General features: G+C 47.2%; 1 protein-coding gene across 1 annotated transcript; it reads right to left on the bottom strand.

The window, feature by feature from the left end:
* Positions 1 to 201: 201 nt before the first annotated feature.
* THAP12 (THAP domain containing 12) lies at positions 202 to 21,021 on the bottom strand. Its single transcript, XM_040426439.1, has 5 exons — positions 20,588 to 21,021; positions 18,347 to 18,467; positions 15,575 to 15,679; positions 14,262 to 14,298; positions 202 to 2,254 (listed from the first exon to the last, which is right to left on the bottom strand). The coding sequence occupies exons 1-5, from the start codon at positions 20,674 to 20,676 to the stop codon at positions 333 to 335; spliced, it is 2,274 nt and encodes a 757-aa protein (XP_040282373.1). The 5' UTR covers positions 20,677 to 21,021; the 3' UTR covers positions 202 to 332.
* Between the last annotated feature and the right edge of the window lie 3,647 nt (positions 21,022 to 24,668).

The raw sequence follows: 24,668 nt of genomic DNA, 5'->3' as shown, positions 1-24,668 counted from the left end.
TGCCGGATCCGTCTTTCCGGTGTCATCCGACAAAACGGATCCGGTATTTTTTTTTCCACTATTTTTTCGGTCTGCGCAGGACGGATCAGGCATTCTGGTATTTTGAATGCCAGATCCGGCACTAATACATTCCTATGAAAAAAAATGCCGGATCTTTTGCCTGATCGGTCAAAATGACTGAACTGAAGACATCCTGAACGGATTGCTCTCCATTCAGAATGCATTAGGATATAACTGATCAGTTCTTTTCCGGCATTGAGTCCTTTTGATGGAACTCTATGTGAGAAAAGAAAAACGCTAGTGTGAAAGTAACCTTATTTGGGCAATCTGCATCAAACTTCATCCACAATTTCTGAATGTGGAGACATGGACTCAAACTTGGCATCATTTGCAACCATTTTCATGTACGTGTCCACCATTACGTCCAAGTCATACTTGAAATCGTAGCTTATGTTGACTAAGGCCAGTTGGCTTGACCTTTGCTCCACGGGTGTGCTCTCCAGGTAGAACTTCAGACGCTTTCGTCCACTTTCATATTTCTCATTTTCGACTTTAAAAACAGGTAAAATGCACAAAACCTTAAGAAGGGCGTAAACATTCGGGAAGAATTTTATATCCTGGAGATGAAGAGATTCGAAGATGTTGGACGGAAGCTCAACATCTTTGCCTCTGTGTTTCCATTTGACCCGCCAACAGTGGAGCTCTGCAGAGAGCGTTTCTGGACTGGGGAGGTCATATTTATACAAATTAGTATTATGTTCCTCGCTGGTGCTGAATTTGAGCTGACCCATGACAGATGGCACAAGGGATAAGCATTTGAGGGCTTTCAGGTGATGTTCAGAAAAGACGTCCTTCAGCCCTTGAATGATGTGTTGGATGGTCGGTATGCTGAGAGTTTCTTTATAAAAGTTTTCCGACGTCAGGTCGGATTGCAAGTTCACGTGCTGCATTCTACAGAACCGACCCGGGAGTTTGACAGGGATGTCCATCTTTACCGCCAGGTTAGTTGCTTCCTCAAACCAGAACTCGTGATAAACTTCGATATTCTCCATGACCTCATTCAAGGTGTGTAAAACGGCTGTTAAGCTATTGGCAGCAGAGAATACATCGGAAGTCAGTCCTTGTAAATTTTTGCCAAAAGCTCGCGTAAACGAGAGGGCATTTTTCAATATGACAATAGTGACGACAAAGTCAAAATCCGTCAAGGCACTGGACAGTAGAAACGCTTGGCTGGTTACCCTCGTATTCCATCTAAATGAGTCATCGCAGGTTACTCTGTCCAAGCAGTGAACAAACGAAGGGAGGAGAGTCACTATAATTTCGAAAGTATCGTGTCTGCTTATCCACTCCGATCTCAGGATTTCCTTGAGTTCGTTACCTTTCTCAACATTGTCCATAAAAAGACTGGTGATTGTATTTTCCAGCTCTATTTCTAAGGTAGACGACTTACCAAAAAATAAATAAATGTCTTCCAAAGTACCCAACACTACGGAGACTCCGGTGACAGGTATGGACTTCGCCAACCATATATTCAAGGCACAAGAAGAACAAAGTGTATAAGTTGCTTGCGGACATTTTTGTAATAGCCGTGAAGCTACAATTTTCATTTTAGAAGACAGTCTACTGGAAGCAATGTACGACTGTCCGCGGCAGTATTCCATATTTAGCTTCCATTTTTCTGTGATCGTCGTGAGGAAGTTCATGGCCATAATTTCTGCGTCGTCTTCACATGGCAGAAACCCGACAAACTCTTCGTGGAGGTTGTTGCCGTCATCTATATGCCTGATGAAAATGGGCATGTGCTCTTCTCCTGCCAAGTCAACTGCGTCTTCGACAATAATGGAAAAAAACTGGGAGTTCCGGACGTCCCGCATCACCTCCTCTCTTATGCACCTATCGCAGACGTCCAAGATCTGCTCCTGCTGGAAACGAGAGCAGTACTCCTGATTGACGGCGAGCATCTCAAATTTCTTTCTCAGAACTTCATCCCCAGAATTGATACGATACTCGAGAAGCGCCTGGAAGTTGTCCTGGGAGTAGATTCCGTTCTGATCTTTAAAATTACGTCCTTCCAAGGAAACGTTCTGTTTTCCCATCAGAAGCACAATCTCAAACAAAGACTTGATGTACTCCTTGTTATACCTTTCTTCATCGGTCATGGCTGCACTTTCCTCCGAATCTTCAATTTCGATCTGGATTTCTACATCGTTGTTATTGTTTTGATGGTTTTCTTGCAAGGGGATGACGGCATCGACTAAAAAGGGAAAAAAAAAAATACTTGTGTTTACTGCAGAGAAGATACAGGTTTTCTAAAAATGACCTACCAGCAAATTCTGAGTTTGTGCTTTTGAACATTTTTCTCTACTTTTGCCTTTTAAAAAGTAAGACTTGACATGTTGGTCCTTAATTCTACACTGGATAAAGAAAGTCTGTCAGGTATTTTATGGCCTTTAAACTATTAAAAAGGGGGTTCCAGGCTCCTGATATTGGTGACCCATACTCAGGATAGGTCATCAATATCCTATTGGTGGGGGGTCCAAAACCCTTGATCAGCCGTTCCCTTCAGCCTCCGGTACACTTTAAATGTTTAGTGGCTGTGGCAGGTAACTGGGAGCTACTGGTGGCTGTGGCAGGTTACTGGGAGCTGAGCTGCAGTAACCCAGCATGGCCACAACGCTTTGAACGGAATTCTGCTTCAGGCTCCACTCAAAGTGTTCGTTCCGGTGGTTGAGAAGCGGGGCGTTGGACCTTCACCTATCATATATTAAATGACCTACGCTGAGGATAGGTCATCAATATCAGGAGCCTGGAAAACCCCTTTAATATTACTGGGTAGAGCGTATGACTCTGAGGATACCATATCTCCTTATGGAGAGCGCTAAAATCGGCATGGGTCTTATAGGCCAGGCAACGCTCCTCTGGAATTCTGGGAAGAGGGTATGCAAATGAGCTCTTAAAGGGGTTGTGCGGGGGTTTTATATTGATGACCTATATCAGATCGGCGGGGATGCCGCATGACGTCTCGCTCCTCTCGGTGCTCGTTCTACTCACTTCAATGGGTTGAGCACTTGTAATTACACTGCGCTGGCGCTGTAAGCGAGACGACGTGGTGTGTGATACTGAAGAGGAGGCGGAGATTACATGAGCGCCGCCTCCTCTTCACAGCCGAGTCCTGAGGTCATCCATTTAAAACCCCTGCACAACCCCTCTAACACGAGAAATGCTATTCTTTATGTAAATGAGGGCGGTCCCCAGCTCTGCCAGTGCTCCGCTCTTCTGAGCGAATACCACCTTGACTCACAGCTTCACTAGTCTGCAACACCACTGTGCGGCGCAGCCACAACATCTTGCGCATGCGGTCTGTGGTCCTGGGCTGTTGCATGAGCAGCAGTCTCCCAGCAGTGGGTAATACCTCAGAGTCCTGCTGTACATCAGTGAGGGCTTTGTTCACTGCAGGGAGACTACTGAGCATGCACCGGCCCAGGACCGTACAGCGCATGCGCAATATTTGGCGGTCAGATGCAATGACATTGCAGATTAGTGAGAACCACGGAGGGATAGCATCTACTCAGGAAAGCCAGAGCACTGAAGAGAATGTAGCCTCTCTCTCTCTCTCTGCAAAAACAAGGTGGTCGGCGGACACACATTTATGTCTTTAGGTGTCCTACGTGGCGATATTAATGGTCATATGACATATAGCGCCTAGACTAAATTAGCACAATGACAAAGTTGCATGGATATGCACTATGAGCTCCATACCATTCCGTAATATACCTCCCGCACCATTCCGTAATATATCTCTGCTACCTGAAAATCAATCCCTAAAACCGGTTCTTCCATCCTTTGGCGGATACTACCAGGACAGCAGCCGGCTCATGCATAACGCACAGCCATCGGGCAACGCAAGGAGTCCCTATGGGTATGCACTGCAGATCTGTGCGTTGGCGCCAAATAAATGTAAACGTAATGCTGCAACACTGATCCATCATAACAAGCCAAATGCATAAAACCTGGCGCAAGAACGAAGCCCACTGAAGCCATGAATAAGGGGTCATGCGCACGTATCTTTTTTTTTTACCATGGTCCGTATGCAAAACCATTAATTTCAATGGGGCTTTTTAAAAAAAAAAAAAAAAAACAGAATGAATACGTCTGCATTCCGTTTCCGGATTTCCATTCTGCAAACAATAGAACTTGTCCTTTTTATTGACTCCATTATGGCCAGGAATAGGACTATTCTATTATGCGCCAGTTTGTTCCATATAGTATGGAATGCACACGCCCGGTATGCTTAATAAATAAGGGCCAGAAGTCACTGGCGTTCACCGGCCGCTGCGGGCAGACAAGAGGTCACTTGTTTCCAGCTGGATGACTACTCTTCTCACCAGGTGTTTCCCTTCGAGGCTGCTTTGCTCATTTTAAGGCCCATTTTTCGACAGCGGTTAATGCACTGGGACAATAGACTTTATTTTTTTTAAGCTTCAGTGTCCGGCGCCTTTTCCCCCTCATAGAGGTGCGGTCATACGGTAACCGGTTTGTCTATCGGAATTGCAAGCTATCGGGGGGCAAATTCTCCAGTGGAAGCAAAAAGGTTTGAGACAAGGACACGTTGTATTTGCTTTATTTAAAAAAATAAATGAATCAGCCCAAAAATTTTTTTGATAAGAGCTACAGGAATAAGCAGTTCTTGATGGGCCAGGTTTGGCGCAACAATGTACTACATGGTCGTCCATTCATCAGAATAAAACCAAAACACTGGGGGATTATTTTAACAATAATCATATTTGACCCCTTGAATACCGGTGGTTTATTTTTTTTTTTGCGTCTTCATTTTTCTTTCCTATTTTTCGGGAGCCACAACTTTTTTTTTATTTTCCCATTCACATATCCATGTTTTTTGCGGGACAAGTTGTGCTTTCTAATGCCACCATTTAATATGATTTTTTTTTTCCAAATGGGGTGAAATTGGAAAATAAAATTTAATTCCTCCACTGTTTTACGGGTTTTGTCCCTACTGCGTTCCCTTTACTGCAAAACTGACCGGTGCCCTTCATTCTCTGGGTCACTATTACAACGATAGTACATATGTATAGGTTTTTTATGTCTAGTTAGTGTAAATATAAATTAAAACTTTGAAAAAAAAACAACATATTTTTTTTTTAAATCCCCATATTCTGACCCTCATCATTTTTTTGTTATAGTTATGTCTACTGAGCTGTGTGGGAGCTCATTTTTTGCAGGACAATCTGTAGTTTTTACTGATACCATTTTGGGTTGTGACTTTTTGATCACATTTTATAAAAAAATTTGGGGGTAAGAGAAGTGATGAAAAAAATGGCAAAATGGGCATTTTGACCCTTTTTTCCCCCATTACGCCATTCGCTGTATTGGAAACATATTTTTATTATATTTTAATAGTACAGGCATTTTTGGACACGGTGATGTGTCTGAAAATGTATTTTTATATTTTACAGAAAGGGGGGATGATTTAAATTTTTTATTTTTTTTTACTTTGTTTTGCAGTGTTTTTTTTTTTTTTTTATTTAATATTACCATGTTTGATAGAGAAGCATGATAATAGCTGAATTGCTTATTTCTTATGTCGGCCTGCCACCTGTTGGCCAACATAAGAATTGCAGTTCCAATACCCTGGGTCTCTTCAGGGAGACCCAGCATATTGAAGGCAATTACTGGCATCCGAATTGGCCACACGGGGATGCCGGTAAGCGTCTGCTTCTGGGTTTTTGAGCTTTTAGATGCCGTGATCACACTTGATCACGGCATCTAAAGGCTTTAATGAACGCGATTGTCATTATTGCAGGTCTCTGCTATTTGAAACAGTGGAGATGTGCGAGCAGGCACCACGTTTACCCGGCGCTGGTAGTAAAAGGGTTAAAGGGGTTTGCTGGAAGCTCAATACTGATGGCCTACCCTCTGGATAGTTCAATGCCAGATTGTGGGGGTCTGGCTGTTTAAAAAGGCCGTGGTGCTTCGGTAAGCATACCAAGTACAGTGCCGTCTACTGTATAGTGGCTGTGCTTGGTATTGCAGCCAAAGCCCATTCACTTGGATGGGACTGAGCTGCAAGTGTAGACTATGTGACTGCCTAGGTGCCGGGAGCTGAACCTCCATCGATCAGATATTGATGACCTATCTCAAGGACAATTCATCGTTAATAGAAAAACAAACTTTTAAGGCCAGGTTTGAAGGGGTTCTCCAGGTTTGAAGGGTTTATCCTTAATAAATGGCCATCAATGTGTGATCAGCGCAGGTCTGATCCCAGAAATACCCAAAGCAGCAGAATCCACGTGGCAGTCCCTTGGCTCAACTGCTGTACCAGACACAGCGGCACGTGTCAATGAGGAGGTGGCTTGGCCAAGTACTGTGCCCGTCCATTCTGTCGATGTGAGATCCTGGAGAACCCATTTAATTTTGCAATAGCACAAAGTGTCACAAGTCAAGGGGTTGTCCAGCCTTTATTAAGTGATGGCCCATGACTAGCTGATCGGCGGGGGTCTGGCACCCTGCTGTGGCTTCATCGGAAAAGGTGGTGCAACTGTCAGCACTGCATTACCTCTCCCACTGAAGTCAATCGGAGCAGGGCTGCAGTGATAAGCACTGTCCGCTGCAATCTTGACAGTGCAGTGTAATTCCGGTACTGACGTCTGGAGACGGAGCTACACAGAGTAGCAGATCGGCAGGGTTGCGACTCCACCGATCAGCTAGTGATGGCCTACCCTCCTGGATAAGCAATCACTTGTATGCAGAGTTTTCCGTTTCTTGCAGAATTCACCTTTTGCACCTTAAAAGGGTAAAATCCTCAGCTTGCTCTCAAATTTACACTGGAAAAATCGTAACGTTTGAGCTTGGTAAATTTTGGAAATTTCACAGCAGAATCCGATAAATACACAATAAGGTAAGGTAAAGGTAAGGTCACAGTGCTGGAACACGTCTGTTCTATTTTATTTGTAAAATGAAACTTACAGAAGGTGGATCCATGACTACTGGAGACATTTTACAAAACATTAGCGCCACCCCCAGGCTGTGGCGTCTGTCAGCCAAACCAACGACTCCTCTAGTTTTTATTAATGGCTCATGTATAATACAGTTGCAACAAAAAGTAAGTGAACCCACTGGAAATACCCGTAGTAAAATCAGAACAACATAGTGCATTTCATCGCCAGATTTCTACTGACTCCACAGCTCAGGCGCGATCACAGTAGAGAGGACTGGTGGCACCATCTGCCCCCATGGCAGGACGTGATCCGATGTGTACAGGAAGGTTCTCCAAGATATTGCTTATGTCCAAAAAAATTAATAAAAAATCTCCAAAATGGGAGCGCCTGCACCCCATTCCACACAAGTGGCGGTCACTCTTCATAAGAGTCTACAGGAGAAACGGAAGCAATTGACGTCACGTCCGTTCTTCATTTTTAGGGTTTGGACTCATTTACGGCAGGAGATCCGGCTGGTATTGGCAATCTTTGGCTTCTTTTGAATGTCCATGTTGACCTCCGTGAAAAGATGGTCAGTGGTTCATCCGTGAAGGATCCATGTTTGGTCTGTTTTGCCTTCAGTGTGGTTTCCATATTCCACAGACACTGCAAGGCTGAAAATTAGTTTCCGGATCATCTCCTACCAACAGTCCGTAAAAAACCACGGACACAATATGGATGCCATCTGTGCTTGGTCAGGGGTTTTCATGGACCTATAGACACAGATAATAATATGGTATGTTTCAGTGGTGTCACTACGGACCCACCGAAAACCACTGATGTTTGATTAAATGCATTAAAGGTAATGGAGACGTGAGGGGTCCGTGTAGACAGACAATTCACTGATGTGTGAGGCTTTATGGGGAAAAAGGATGCAAATTAGATGTCCTTCAGAAGAAAAAAACACTGTCCCTCTAGTTCTACCTATAGGTATCTACCCAGTAAGCCAATGTTAACCCTTTATAGGCTCATACAGAGACAGTTCCCTTCCCTTAAAAATGAATTCTAGTGGATTAGTTGTCTTACGCGGTCAGAACATATAGAGGTTACAGTGTGGGGTCAGCTGTAGTAAAACAACTCTGTGTCTGAATGCTGGGAATATAATTTATAAAAAAAAGTCATTGAAATGGGTTTTATTGACCTACAAAGAAAATAAATCAAGTTCATAGCCGATGGGGTTGCAGTCTCCTGCCATTTCCAGTTTCAATGTCTACCTTTTGGCCTCTGCTCCTCAAGTTATAGAAATCATGGCATTTCTACGAGGGAAAGACATTACTACTATACCATACCTAGATGACTTCCTTCTGTTGGTAGTCTCTTCTCAGATACGCCAAGATCTATTATCGGCAGCACTGCTACTATTGACAGAAGTGGGCGGGTTTATCAACCTTAAAAAAAAAAATCAGACTTGGTTCCAGAAATCTCAAAAACGTTCCAAGAGGTTCTCCTGGATTCTTCCCTTCAGTATTTTTCCTACCACAGTCTAACCTGAAGAACCAAGACCTTTTAGAGAAGGAAAAAGAAGTCGGGAGCATCTCCATACATCCTGATGGTGCCCGGGGGTCAATTTCATGCCCAGGTCCTTTAGCATCTGATCCCATCTTCTTGGCGCAGGGATCAGAGATCTTTACATTTGAAGTCTAAATATCTTTGAATTGGTGGCTCAGCCCCAAGAGGACTTCCATGAAATCTGACCCCTTACATCCCCAGATACTAGCATACAAGGGTGGGGAACTCAAATTGAGGACCAGAACTTCCAAGGAGCCTGGTCTCGGGAAGTCAGGAATATATCCTATGATTACAGAGAAGGGCTGTACTCGAGACTTTGAAAATGGAGCAGACTCTTTTAGGTAACCAACATCTGAGGATCCTCTCAGACAACGCTACGACTGTGTCCTTCCTACGGCATCAAGGAGGAATAAAATATTGTCATCTTCAGGGTCTAGCTTCAGAAAAGACAACCTCCCGTGATGCTGGACTTCTGGAAAAGCAATTACTGGTAGAATTAATTCCTACTTTTACATGTATTTAAAAACCACGCGGCTAATTACCGCATCCTGGCGGCTCTTAAGATGGTGACACATGTTCAGATTTCAGAAGGAAGACCTGAACCAACTACAGGTTTAATGACCTGAACTCACTACTTCATAGATCTCACTGACAGAGTGAGTTCAGGTCTTTATAGGGGGTTGTCCCAGTGTTTGATACTGAAGATAGGTAGGGGTCCAACGCCCAGCACCCTCACCAATCAGCTGTTTGAGGAGGCTGCAGCTCTTGTGACCACCCGCAGCCTCCTCAGCACTGCACCACCAATTGGATAGTGGCCGTGCTTGGTATTGCAGCTCAGCCCCAGTCACTTGAATAGGGCGGAGCTGCGCCAAGGCCCTGTGACTGATAAAGGTGACGTCACCGTCCATGGAAAAGGTTGTGGCTTCTTCAGACAGCTGACGGGGGGGGATCCCGGGAGTCAGGACTCCACCCATCAGATATTGATGACCTATCCTGAGGATAGGCCATCAATATCAAAATCACTGACAACATGTTTGAACCGGCAGCTACGCCGTGAAACACGTCCGGAACGTGGACTATTGATTTTGTTTACACCCAGAGGCTGAAAATCAATTCGAACTCTTCTCACAGCTGCGAGTTTGTTACACTTGGATCCCAAGAGGTAATCACATCAGCAGCTCTAATCCCAACAGTGTGTTACAATGTATCAGTCCCTCAACCTCACAGAGGATTGCCTAAACTGGAAACCATCCAGACAGCCAGGGCGTGCTGGGAGTTGTAGTTCTACAACCGCTGTGACAAGTGTTGTTCAAGGTGACGGGCCGTCTTGTGCCGAGATATATCGCATCAGTCGCGGGCTGACCGCGGGTGCGCGTCCCTGAGTGCTCTCGATGTAACAGAAGATAAGATTTGTGATCGCCATCCTAAGACTTGCTTGGTGGCTGTCTGGCACCTGAGCCAAGTAAGGCACAAGACTCTGGGCAAAGTCCACATGAGGATCTTCATCCTCCTCCTCCTCCTCGATCCTCAGTCCCTCTATACTGTGACCCATCCCCCCTTGAAGATATTGGGGTTCGATCATATAATGAGTGGGTCCGGCGGCTTCGGACTCCATCTCCGTGAAGTCTGGGGATGAAGGCGGCGCTTCCTTGATGTAAACAATCTGTACGTCGTCTTCGTCCGCCCCCTCGTCTCTCCTCCTCGCTGCGGCGCCGCGCTGGTCTGCGCTCCTAGAAGAAGAAGAATTCCGGATTATTTCAGAATTCTTTGAGGTTGCCATTATAGTAAGCGTTGGTAAAACTTACTTGTCAACCACCATGAGCGGCTGAAGGAACAGTAACTCCTTGAAGTAGGAGAAGGCTGGTCTCTCGCCACCAGGGGGCACTATTTCTTGCCTCATTTGTTTGAGGAGTTCCTGTCGAAAATTCTCCTTCAGTAACTGCCATTGCGTCTGCACCTCCCGGACTGGAAGATACAGATAAAGCAGATTAGGTCATTAGAAAATGAGACATTTAGATTTTTTTTATTTGCAAATGCTTAGTTTTATTTCTTTTCTATGGGTGACTATATCTGTGCTCCGTTTGAGGGGGTACGAGTCATGAGACATGCACGACGTGGACTCGTACCCCCTCAAACACAGCTTTAAGAAGGGCTGTCTCTAAACTTAATAGGAACAATTTATATCTGTGCTCTGGTCACATCCAGAGCTGCATTCAAATTCTGAAAGCTTTCGGTTCTCAGGCTGCAGGATCTGCCTGCTGCCCCGATGACTGGACATGCTGTGCACAGTGGGAGATGTAGTCCAAAGGCTCTATTTACACTGGCAATATGATAGCCTGGGGGGGGGGGGGGACACCCCCTTGAATATAATAATATAACATTACAAGTCAATGAGATCTGTAAGAATCGGTCAAGGTGTGAACAGAGCTCTGTAAAAAGCGAAAAACACCAAATCAGTGCCATACAGATTGTTCTGTCGTTCTATCCTTACGTCATACAGAAGGTTACTGCCTTCAAAACAGAGCCCACACAGCGGGAGGCAGAATTTCGAAAGCAGCTTTAGATGTGACTAGAGTGTGACTGGTTCGGAAATAGGTCTACTGAATGTCCTACCCACCTTTCATCGACCTTTGCTGCGGGTTGAGATCCGACCAGTTGGTGAAGATTTCGGAGGCGATCTGGTCCCACGTCTTGCCTCTCCTGGCGGCGTCGCTGTAGGAGTAGTGCTGGGGGTCGTACAGCTCGGGGTGCAGGCGTACGAGAGCAATCAGGAGCTCAATATCAAGGAATGATTTTGAAGCCATGAGGAAACTGTGGTGTAATCCAAATACCATTTCCGTTCCTGAGTAAACAGGAAATATGTGCGAGCGCGTCAAAAACGCATCTAAGTCATGGCCGCCGATGCGTTTTAGTTGCGAATTGACAAAATCGTTATTTTTAATAAATCATACCATTGACTTCCAACTGGCAATGTGCAAGGATATAACGGAACCGGCGCGAGGGAGACACTGGATAGTGACTTCATGGTTAGATACAATTAAAGGGGTTCTCCGGGACCACAATACCAATGATCAGTCCTTATGATAGGCCATCAGCATCCGATCGGGGAAGGTCCGACTCTCAGGGGCCCTGGCAATCAGCTGACTGAATGGGCGGCTGCAAAGTTCTGCATCCCATTTGTTGCTTACCAGACACCACGCTGTACTTTTTTCTAGTGGCTGTGCCCGGTATTGCAGCTGCTGATGGTCAAGGGTCCACAGGTCAGATCCCCCCCCAATCCTAAAATTAGGGTACTTTCACACTAGCGTTATTCTTTTTCGGCATAGAGTTCCGTCCTAGGGGCTCAATACCGGAAAAGAACTGATCAGGCATATCCCCATGCATTCTCCGTTCAGGATGCATCAGGACGTCTTCAGTTAAGTCTTTTTGACTGATCAGGACGGAGATAAAACCGCAGCATGCTACGGCTTTATCTCCGGCCAAAAAAACTGAACACTTGCCTGAATGCCATTTTTTCCATAGGAATGTATTAGTGCCGGATCTGGCATTCAAAATACTGGAATGCCGGATCCGTTTTTTGCGGTCTGCGCATGCGCAGACCAAAAAAATGTGAAACAAAATAAATGCCGGATCTGTTTTTCCAGATGACACCAGAAAGACGGATCCGGCATTTCAATGCATTTGTAAGACGGATCAGGATCCTGATATGTCTTACAAATGCCACATCAGTTACATTACGTTTTGACGGATCCGGCAGGCAGTTCCGGCGACAGAATCCTCTGCCGCAAGTGTGAAAGTACCCTTAACCCCAGAGACAATTACCAAAAAAACACACCCACCCCAAACAAAACTGTTGTCCCGTTTACAGAAGATTATACATATTACATATCAAGACAACCGATATAAAGTAAGGACCTATTTTAATAAAGTTTTAATCTGCAACTTTAAAAATAGTTGAAATATTTTCTTTAGTTTTCCACAAATAAAATGAAAAAACCAAACAAAAAACGTTCTTTAAAAAAACAAACAAAAAAAAAACAAAACACATTCATATAGAGCAGGGATACTCAACCTGCGGCCCTCCAGCTGTTGCAAAACTACAACTCCCAGCATGCCCTAATAGCTGTAGCTTGTCCAGGCCATGCTGGGAGTTGTAGCTCTGCAACAGCTGGAGGGCCGCAGGTTGGGCATCCCTGATATAGAGGCCCGTGGGTCAGGTAACATACGGTAATAAAAACTTTCCAAACATTATTTTTGGCAGTCTATTAAAGCTCTGGTCATAAAGGCCTTTTTAGGGCTGGGTCATTAAGGGGTTAAATCTATAATTTCACCGGCTTGTACATCTTTCAGGATTGGTGTCTTTTTTTTTTGTTTTATATTTTTGGGGTCATGAATGAAAAGCACAAAAAAAGAGAAGATTCATAGATGGATAGGTGGAAGAAAAGAAGGAAGACAACCCTCATCCGGCTCATAGGCACTATGTGCATGTTGGGGGCTGCCGCCCATTTTACTGCCTCTACCGGGTACAGGTAGGGTCCCACAGAAGTCCATGACTGTGACATCCCTACATTCTCTGGGATACGGCAGTCACAGGCTTCTACCGCTCTGATCTGGAGTCATAGGGGACGTTGACATGGCAGAATTTTGGCGTGGCCGCGCTGTGAAGGGACTTGTCCTTTCTCGGTGTGGCCACGGCTTTAAGCCACGATCCCCAGCACTGCCTCTCATTGAGATGTATGGGAGGCAGCGAGGACACGGCCATCGGCGGTCCGCAGGAAAATTCTGCTTAAGAACCCGCCGTGTGAACGTCCCCATACAGTGGTCTGTTTGTGGGATTTTGGATGCACTACTCCTAGAATCGAGTGAACACCACCACAGTACGGTGTCAGACGGGGGCCCCATACAGTGGCACGCCTACGTCTCCATTGTATGGTACCTTTAGGACTACGTGTGAAAATAAATAAATTCACATTTAGGGTCCATTCACACGTCCGCAAGTGTTTTGCGGAATGGGTGGTACGGACCCGTTCATACGGACATGTGAATGGAGCCTAACTGGGGAACCTTCAGAGCACATCGATTCCTGGGCTCCTCATCTGTCATCCAAGATGGCCGCACCGCTCGTCGGACTACCTGGTGCGGGACAACCCTGGGATAAAGAACTGATCGGTACTTATCTGGCAGATACAGCGCCCCCGTTCAGGTTCTCCTGACCCTACTCTACCTACCTGGCTGCGGGAGTGATGTCACGTCAACATCTCGAGACCGCTGCAGCCAATCACTGGTCTCAGATGGATGCAGTGGTCACATGATGCCATGACGTCACCCCCGCAGCTAGGCAAATAGGCTCAGGCAGAGAGCCGGAGCAGCCCAACTGGATCTGCCAGGTAAGTACTTATCAGTTCTTTACCGCAGCCTGATCCCCAGGGTTGTCAGGTATACTCCTGAAACCGGACAACCCCTACAAAGGGATTTTTTTTGTGCCGTATATTCCACAAATGTCCAATTGGTGGGGGTCCAACCATTGTAATCCCTGCCAATCACTAGAGGGGAGCAAGGAACACGCCAAGACGCCTCACATCCTGTCCGCTCCGACATATTGTGTATATCGCTATGTGACTTTCTGGTGTCTGTTTATGTACGCAGTGCTGTAGATTTTACATATGGCGTACATACGACTATAATACATGAGCGGCACCCCCGGATCGGCTCACATCTAAGTGCACAAAATACAGAATGAAAAGGGAGACAACTTACGTTTCCTTTCCTTTAATGTCCGGATTTCTTCTTCACTCTGAGGAGAAATGGAAGAAGATCAATGGAGGAGATGAAGATCAATGGAGGAGATGAAGATCAATGGAGGAGATGAAGATCAATGGAGGAGATGAAGATCAATGGAGGAGATGAAGATCAATGGAGGAGATGAAGATCAATGGAGGAGATGAAGATCAATGGAGGAGATGAAGATCAATGGAGGAGATGAAGATCAATGGAGGAGATGAAGATCAATGGAGGAGATGAAGATCTGTACTAGGTGATACTGAATAACAGACGGCTGTGCGACCCCTCTGCTAAGATGGATCCAATACTTCATGACTAGTGTTGAGCGAACTTGTGTTTTAAGTTGGGCGTCTAAAGTTCGGGTTATCAAAGAATTGCGTTATGGATTCCGCTACCACGGACCATAACGGAATTAAGAATCCATAACGCGATTCTTTGATAACCCGAACTTTAGACGCCCAACTTAAAACACAAGTTCGCTCAACACTATTCATGACTTTCAACTGCAGGCGAGGAAGATCCATATCATACGTATGAGGTGTAAACTGAATCCATTCCAGATAGGTCAGACTGAAAATTAAAGGGGTTGTCCCGCCATAACAATCTAGGATAGGTGACGAGTGATTGTTTGCTGGGGGCCCCCACTGCTAGGAGCCTCACAAAGATGGATGGAGGATAGTGAAGACTGATGAAGAAAGCCGAGCACTTGGCTACAACCCGCAGTCCCACAGATTACGAATGGAGCAGCAGAGCATGTGTGACCATCGCCCTGTTCTCATGCTTGGTCAGGCTTAATACTATCCTTCTCTAAAGGGTCTTTCCATCTTATACGGTGGTGATATATCGCTAAGACAATCCATCACCTTATAATAAGTGGGGGTTTGACCTCTGGGACCCCCAATGATCAGCTTTGGTTAAGCGCTGCGTCCCCTTCGAAGTTTTCCCAGGACAAGGGCCAAACCAGCCACCCATGTGTGCAGGGAACCACAGGCCATTCACTTGAGGGCGCCACTGTGCGGGGCAAAGAAAACAAGATGGCAGAGCTAATCCAAAGTTGCAGCCACAATCATAAAGGGATGGCCTGGCCTAACCTAACCTGATGATGTACGATCACTGGGAACATCCCTTTAAGACCACACTATTGCCAGTCAGTAAGACAGGACCATGCAGCAGAGCAGCCGAACAAAGGAAAGACCCCACACGACATCAGACCGTGGCGGGGTAGAAGCAAAGTTCGGGAACAAATATTTTTTCAGTCCCGGTTTCATGAGTCCTCAGCAGTCCCTTACCAGCTCTTTTATCCTCTTCCTTCTTCTACCGGGGTTCCCGAGATGACTGGTGAGGTCAAATATGGTTGGGATGGCGTTTTCCCGAAGAACCGTCCTGTATGGACTCTGAAAATACAAAGAATAATCCTCTTATAATAGTGATGGATGTGACCGGTGGTTTTGACTCAATATATACATAGTAGACTTGTCTACGCCCTCCAGACTCCTCCGTCCCCTTCTCCTTCCTTCCAGGATCCTTCATCCTCCACTCTCATCCAGTCTCTTCCAACCCCTCTTTTCTCCAAGCTCCTCTGCCCTCCTTCTCCTTCCAGGCTCTTTCCTCCAGCCCCCCCCCCCCCACCCCTCCCTTCCATGCTTCCCCAACACCCACCCCCTTTCCTTTTAGGCTCCTCCGCTCACCTCCTCCTTCCAGGCTCCTCCTACAACCCCCCATTCCTTCAGTGGCTCCTCAGCTCCTTCCTTCCAGGTTCCTCCACAGTGGTCAAATGGGAGGAGCCATCATCACAGGAGGCCGAGGTCTATCGAGAGCGGGATCGGAGCAGGCAAGGGAGCCGGGGAGGTGAGGATTGACATTTTTTTATATATACATATTGGGGTTTGTGTGGATTTTTACTTTTGTACTTAATGGGGAAAACCCATGAGGCGGATGTAAAAATCCACGCAGCAGGTTAGCGGCCATTTTGGACGTCACTCGGATTTCTCAGAATCCGCTAAGAAACCGCCAAATACAATTTTTGGATGATTTGGCGACTGTGGCATCCATATCTAGAACAGGTTATACAAGAAAGCGCCAGGTTTTATCATTTTTTCGGATGGTCCAATTACAATGTGAGAACCTCCAGGGGCTAAACTACAACTCCCAGCAGGAGCCCAGGGTCAATTCACCGGCATACAGCTCTTCTGATGAACGTGTGCGCTGCCGGCAGGCCGCATCTGGTCCGGATCACCGCCGACCTCGCGGTCGTGTCAATCATCTGCTCGGACCCATTACATGTGGCCTCAATGATGGTAATGAGAAATGTCTGCAGAGCATCGCGCCAAGGCTAGGAGCAGGCGGACAGCTGCCGCGCTCTTCTCCAGGCCTCCTACCATCCACCTTAATGAGAAGGGGCCAGTCCGCCAGACTCTTCAAAGCTGGAATCTAAATGGCCCGAGGATTAGTCAGCGGGAAGACGGGATAGAGAAGTGTCATGGAGGAGACGAGCAGATGTGAGGGGGGATCGGGGCTCCCCCAATGTAATGTCTGCCCGTCATCAGAACTGGGGGGGGGCGACAAGTACTCACTGTCGAAATAACCATACGTCTCCATCGCCATCCTCCTCTGCCTGCTGGGAGCACTATCTACTGGAGGTTCACGGAAATACGCCACCTGTCTCATTACAAGCTGAGGATCTATGCTTTACACTGCAGCTCTGCTCCATTAGAGCACTGCAGTGAGTAACGTCTACAGCTTACCTACATTGACTATGGTAAATCTGAGGTAGTCTGAAATCATCCTCTTGTGTCATCGAAGGCTCAGGATGCTGCCCTCTATTGCCATGCTTTACACTGCAGCCCTGCTCCATCACGGCACAGCTACGATCAGGGACTACATCTTAGTGACATGGTCTATGGTGAGTCTGAGGTAATCTGAAATCGGATTTCCCCCTCCTGTCTTATCAGTGGCTCAGAAAGCTGCTGGCTCACCATGCTTTACACTGCAGCTCTGCTCTATGACAGCACAGCTATGATCAGCGACATTGACTATGGCGAGTCCGAGGTAGTCAGAAATCATCCTCTTGTCTCATCAATGGCTCAGGATGCTGCTCTATCGCCATGCTTTCAACTGCAGCTCTGCTCCAACCCAGCACAGCTATGATCAGCGACTACAGCTTAGCAGCATTGTCTATTGAGAGTCTGAAATTTTCCTAATGCCTCATCAAAGGCTTTGTCTCTCCATGCTTTACACTGCAGCTCTGCTCCATAGCAGAACAGCTAGAATCAGAAACTGCGGCTTGGCAAAATAGACTACTGCGAGTCTGAAATCCGCCTCCTGTCTCATTAGAGGGTCAGGCTGTTGCTCTGCCCCTGCATACTTTATACTGCAGCTCTACCCCACAGGGGGACAATTATAACTGGCTCCAGCTTATCGGCATTGACTGTTGGTGGGTCGGAGGTCATCAGAAATCATCCTCTTGTCTCATCAATGGCTCAGGATACTGCTATGTCTCTCCATGCTTTGCACTGCAGCTCTGCTCCACTGGAGCACTGCTATATCATCAACAGCTTAGTGGCATAGTCTATTGTAAGTATGAGGCAGACTGAAATCTGCTCCCTGTCTAATTAGGGACTTAGCTCATGTTCTGCCCTGACCTACTTTAAACTGCAGCTCTGCTCCATGAGAACACAGCTATGATAAACGACTCCAGCCTAACTGCATTGACTATTGAGAGCCTGAGGTAGTCAGAAATTCTCCCCCACCCCTGTCTCATTAGAGGCTCAGGCTACTGCTATGTCTTTCCACCATGCTTTACACTGCAACTGTTTATGGAGATTGCTTCTGTATATAAGCAGAAGCTCGATGCACAGAAAGCGGATTTCCATTATGGGGGAAAGTTGAAAGATCATCGGGAGGGGAGGGGCCGAAATAAGGGGGAGGGGCCTGGAGATCTACAGACAACCCATATGCACATAAAGAAGTCTGCTCTTAACTACAACTCCCAGCATGCTCTAACCACTGCAGTCCATCCAGGCATGCTCTGCAGCTAGGTCCACGGGTTTCCTGGTACTCACGCTTCTGCAGATCATGGAGTCCTCGAAGTGCTGGGCGCACAGCCTGTAGTGCTTGTTCAGCTGATCCGGGGTCTTGTCTTCTAGGTCGTATCTTCTACAGTTCTCAACCCATTTCTGGCATCTGCAGAGATGGAGGGGGATGGTAAACATCACTCAGAGGCTATGGAAACCATCAGCAAGGAAACAATCATTTACACTTACTGTGATCTCCATTCATTTTTAGACCCCCAACAGACAGTCTACTGGCGTCAGACCCCCAACAGACAGTCTACTGGCGTCAGACCCCCAACAGACAGTCTACTGGCGTCAGACCCCCAACAGACAGTCTACTGGCGTCAGACCCCCAACAGACAGTCTACTGGCGTCAGACCCCCAACAGACAGTCTACTGGCGTCAGACCCCCAACAGACAGTCTACTGGCGTCAGACCCCCAACAGACAGTCTACTGGCGTCAGACCCCCAACAGACAGTCTACTGGCGTCAGACCCCCAACAGACAGTCTACTGGCGTCAGACCCCCAACAGACAGTCTACTGGCGTCAGACCCCCAACAGACAGTCTACTGGCGTCAGACCCCCAACAGACAGTCTACTGGCGTCAGACCCCCAACAGACAGTCTACTGGCGTCAGACCCCCAACAGACAGTCTACTGGCGTCAGACCCCCAACAGACAGTCTACTGGCGTCAGACCCCCAACAGACAGTCTACTGGCGTCAGACCCCCAACAGACAGTCTACTGGCGTCAGACCCCCAACAGACAGTCTACTGGCGTCAGACCCCCAACAGACAGTCTACTGGCGTCAGACCCCCAACAGACAGTCTACTGGCGTCAGACCCCCAACAGACAGTCTACTGGCGTCAGACCCCCAACAGACAGTCTACTGGCGTCAGACCTCCAACAGACAGTCTACTGGCGTCAGACCTCCAATAGACAGTCTACTGGCGTCAGACCTCCAATAGACAGTCTACTGGCGTCAGACCTCCAATAGACAGTCTACTGGTGTCAGACCTCTCTCACATGGACGTCGCCCTCCCAGTAATACATGCTGGAGGAGAGGCCTGTGTGTCCAGGACACTGCAGCCTTCACTAGTTCTCATGTATCAGCGCAGCTTCCTTCCTGGGCTGATGTCCTCCTCTCACACGTACCGACAGCCAGTGAGGACGGTGCGATTCCACCTTCCTCCCCCACCAGAGTCTGACATCAGTTCTCTATGCGATTCTCCCCCCCACGGGCTACCTTGTCTGCACTATCTAAAGCCTCCTCAGACACTTTACCCCCTCTCCACACTCAGATCTGCCATGAACAGCTTCCTTCCCCTCCCTGCTGCTATCTTTAATACTAAGAGAAGGGAGAGTTGTCAGGATCAGAGCTTTGGGTTTATGGCAGTTATGGCAGATTCTGAGTAAGGACTTACACATACTCCACAGAAGCCTGCCCCCGCTCCTGACGTGTCAAAGTAACTACTTGTATTCCCCGTGTAATAACAATCCTGGAGCATCTATTCTTATGACGCTAGGAAGTGCCATTCCTCTATTATTCCTACTAGAAGTTACTGATGAAGGTCCAGCTGGGTGTAAGCAGTTGGGGGGGGTGGAATGTCCCTGCACAGCCTGACACTATCCAATCAGTGCTGCCAGTGTCAGACTGTGCAGGGACACCCCTCCGACTGGTGACACTCATCTGGACCTGCTAGCAATTCATTCATCACTTCTAACAGGAATAATAGAGGAATGGCACAACGTAGAGTCAGAAGACTGTTGGTGGTTGGCGATCATGTGACGACACTGGAAACAGATTTTTAATCCGGATTTGCGGGTGGAAATTCCGCAGCGAAAATAAATAAATCTAAAAAAAAATAAAATTGGATGAGCCTCATTAACGCACTGCGTAAAACACATCTGTGTGGAAATTGACCGGCAGTGTGAATCTTTGACCCGCAGCTCGTCACTCCCGCAGACTATTCCCCTATTCCAATGCGAGGAGCGAAATCCACGGACAAACACGATCCACCGATTATATCAGAGCGCCCCTTTAAGTCTCCATTTCTGTGGAAACTGCCAGCAAGCTGGAGGCCATTGCTTCACTATGGAGGGTGGCAGAGACTGTAACCTCACAGGTAGCCATGAGAGGGCACAAGGGGCACACCCCTCCCCCCAACACACAGTGAAAGGCCCCCCCCCAAACCAAAATAAGGGGAATGGGTGCCCCCCTAAATTCAGAAGGAAGGACAATGCTCTCACCGGTTCGGATCCCGGGGAAATCGGAAGAAAGCCAGGTCGGACTGTGTGCTCTTTCGGGTGCAGTTCGGGGCTGCGCAGAAATTCGGCATTTTCGTTAGGTAACGGGATTATTATTTTTTCTCTAGTGGGGGAGGGGAATCACCGGGATAACCCCGAATCCTCCCCTCACCAGGGGGCGCGCTGACTACCGGGAGACAGACTGGCCGCTGCGGCTCCACACTGCAGTGCGCGGCCTGGAGGAATCACACACATATCCCGGCAGGCACCGCGCGGCCGCTCTAACCCCACCCCCAACTTTATGGTTCGCTGTAGCGCAGCAGGTACAGGACGAGCGCCGCTGATCATAGAGATGCGTTTACTGGGGATAGAGCGGCGTGTGCCGGGAGGACCTGCCAGGAGGTTGTTGTACCATTACCTCTAATACCGGTCTAACGCAAATTATACAAAATCTCCAGGCACAAGTGTATCTGAGCCTACCCTGTGTGATACCGTCTGCTGAGCTGTGTATCTAATCCTATCCTGTGTGATACTGTCTGCTGAGCTGTGTATCTAATCCTACCCTGTGTGATACCGTCTGCTGAGCTGTGTATCTAATCCTATCCTGTGTGATACTGTCTGCTGAGCTGTGTATCTGATCCTATCGTGTGTGATACTGTCTGCTGAGCTGTGTATCTAATCCTATCGTGTGTGATACTGTCTGCTGAGCTGTGTATCTAATCCTATCCTGTGTGATACTGTCTGCTGAGCTGTGTATCTAATCCTATCCTGTGTGATACTGTCTGCTGAGCTGTGTATCTAATCCTATCCTGTGTGATACCGTCTGCTGAGCTGTGTATCTAATCCTATCCTGTGTCATACAGTCTGCTGAGCTGTGTATCTAATCCTATCCTGTGTGATACTGTCTGCTGAGCTGTGTATCTAATCCTATCCTGTGTGATACTGTCTGCTGAGCTGTGTATCTAATCCTATCCTGTGTGATACTGTCTGCTGAGCTGTGTATCTAATCCTATCGTGTGTGATACTGTCTGCTGAGCTGTGTATCTAATCCTATCGTGTGTGATACTGTCTGCTGAGCTGTGTATCTAATCCTATCCTGTGTGATACTGTCTGCTGAGCTGTGTATCTAATCCTATCCTGTGTGATACTGTCTGCTGAGCTGTGTATCTAATCCTCTCCTGTGTGATACTGTCTGCTGAGCTGTGTATCTAATCCTATGCTGTGTGATACTGTCTGCTGAGCTGTGTATCTAATCCTATCGTGTGTGATACTGTCTGCTGAGCTGTGTATCTAATCCTATCGTGTGTGATACTGTCTGCTGAGCTGTGTATCTAATCCTATCCTGTGTGATACTGTCTGCTGAGCTGTGTATCTAATCCTATCATGTGTGATACTGTCTGCTGAGCTGTGTATCTAATCCTATCATGTGTGATACTGTCTGCTGAGCTGTGTATCTAATCCTATGCTGTGTGATACTGTCTGCTGAGCTGTGTATCTAATCCTATCGTGTGTGATACTGTCTGCTGAGCTGTGTATCTAATCCTATCGTGTGTGATACTGTCTGCTGAGCTGTGTATCTAATCCTATCGTGTGTGATACTGTCTGCTGAGCTGTGTATCTAATCCTATCGTGTGTGATACTGTCTGCTGAGCTGTGTATCTAATCCTATCGTGTGTGATACTGTCTGCTGAGCTGTGTATCTAATCCTATCATGTGTGATACTGTCTGCTGAGCTGTGTATCTAATCCTATCCTGTGTGATACTGTCTGCTGAGCTGTGTATCTGATCCTATCATGTGTGATACTGTCTGCTGAGCTGTGTATCTAATCCTATCGTGTGTGATACTGTCTGCTGAGCTGTGTATCTAATCCTATCGTGTGTGATACTGTCTGCTGAGCTGTGTATCTAATCCTATCGTGTGTGATACTGTCTGCTGAGCTGTGTATCTAATCCTATCCTGTGTGATACTGTCTGCTGAGCTGTGTATCTAATCCTATCGTGTGTGATACTGTCTGCTGAGCTGTGTATCTAATCCTATCGTGTGTGATACTGTCTGCTGAGCTGTGTATCTAATCCTATCCTGTGTGATACTGTCTGCTGAGCTGTGTATCTAATCCTATCATGTGTGATACTGTCTGCTGAGCTGTGTATCTAATCCTATCCTGTGTGATACTGTCTGCTGAGCTGTGTATCTAATCCTATGCTGTGTGATACTGTCTGCTGAGCTGTGTATCTAATCCTATCGTGTGTGATACTGTCTGCTGAGCTGTGTATCTAATCCTATCTCGACGCTGTGTGTTGAACTACCCACATCCATCTTTTAGCTTTGGTTTGCAGAATATCTTCCGCTTCTCACGTTTTCCACGCTGCGTCTCCTCCTCTTCAGGCGCACTGTACGACACATTCTACCTGTAGAAACATAACCGCCATTTTTCTTTTATTATTGTGCCTGGAAGCAGCACTAGGTGGCGGTTTTATCGACATGACACCTGTAAATGGCTCACAGTCAGTGGCGGTCTTTACCGCCATGTACCCCACTCCCTGACAGGCGCGTCACACAGCGCCACAATTTACACCTGTATCTGTGTCCTGGACTGACGGAACCGCTGCCAGGACTATTCCCAGCGCAGGTCCCTTTAACCATCAGGGCTGCTCCAGCTCTGCACACTGCGCTGCAGAGATGTGTGTGTGTCATGTTGTTTGCAGAGGCCGGGGATGGGAGACATGAGCAGAGCAGCACTTGTACATCTCGGCTCTGCCTCTGAGGACGGTGGGCCAGGTACCAGTCCACTGCCCTGCCCCAGTGTGGCCCCCGAGAGTATGGAGCCCAAGTGTTCAATAACACACTAAGGGGCTGCTGCCCACCTCCTCCTGCCTTTGGCCCTCAGTTGGCAGTGGCACAGTGCCCTGCTTCTCCCGCTACTCTGATGCCTCAGCCCTGTGCCAGTCATTGCACTGGTTGCCCATACAGTATAGAATCCTATTTAAACTGCTTGTCCTCACCCACAGAGCTCTCCACCATGCTGCACCCCCCTATATCTCTTCCCTCCTCTCTGTCTACCACCCTACCAGCGCTCTCCGTTCAGCCAATGACTTACGACTGACATCCACCATAATCCGAGCCTCTCACTCCCGGCTCGAAGATTTCTCCCCAGTTGCACCGGTTCTCTGGAATGCCCTACCCCAAGAAAATCACAACATACACATTTTTAGGCGCTCCCTAAAAACACATATTTTTCCCTTTCATCCTCCATGACCGCGCCGAGCGTGGAGGTCCATGTGCTGAACGGACACCTAGTGAGTTCCTCCGGTCTTCAGAACGCTCCTCATCGCGTCCCGACGAGACTCAGCGTTATGGAGTACTGACTCTGTTAATTCCTCTGGATCTGATACAGAATTTGAAAGCTTTCTCTTTTCCTCAGAAGATACAAAGGAACTGATTAAAGCTATTAGGGCGACCATGGACCTTTCAGATGAGAAGGTCCATAGGTCAGTCCAGGACGAGATGTTTAGTGAACTTTTACATAGAAAAAAAGCGAGTCTTCCCAGTCCATAAGAATATGCATGAGATGATAAAAAGGGAGTGGAGGACTCCAGATAGCAAATTATTTATCCCAAAAACAATGAGGCGTAGGCTTCCCTTTAGTGAGGAAGATGAAGTCTTATTAACCGCGTGCCTGAAAGTTGATGTATCTTTTTCCAAATTGGTTAAGGGGTCTAATGCCCTTCCCTTTGAAGACATGGGGTCTCTAAAAGACCCCATGGATAAAAAAAAAAGTCTATTCAAGTCTAAAGAAAACTTGGGAAGCTGCCGCGGCCCCTTTCAAGCCCAACCTGGCCGCCACTTCCGTCTTCAGATCCCTCAAAAGGTGGCTAAAGCAATTGGAATCCCTTATTGAAGAGGGAGCCTCTTATCACTCTTTGAAAGACTCTTTCCCTCTTTTATTTCTTCTCAGATTCCACTGCGGAGTCGGTTAGGATGGCGGCAAGAACCACTGGGTTAGCGGTGGTGACTAGAAGGGCACTATAGTTGAAATCTTGGACTGAGGACATTAGTTCTAAGATGAAACGATGTAGCCTGCCC

This window comes from Bufo bufo, chromosome 3, assembly GCF_905171765.1.
Source record: "Bufo bufo chromosome 3, aBufBuf1.1, whole genome shotgun sequence".
Taxonomy (NCBI): Eukaryota; Metazoa; Chordata; class Amphibia; order Anura; family Bufonidae; genus Bufo; species Bufo bufo.
The sequence above is the reverse complement of the archived record's forward strand: the minus strand, read 5'-3'. Positions and strand labels throughout refer to the sequence as shown.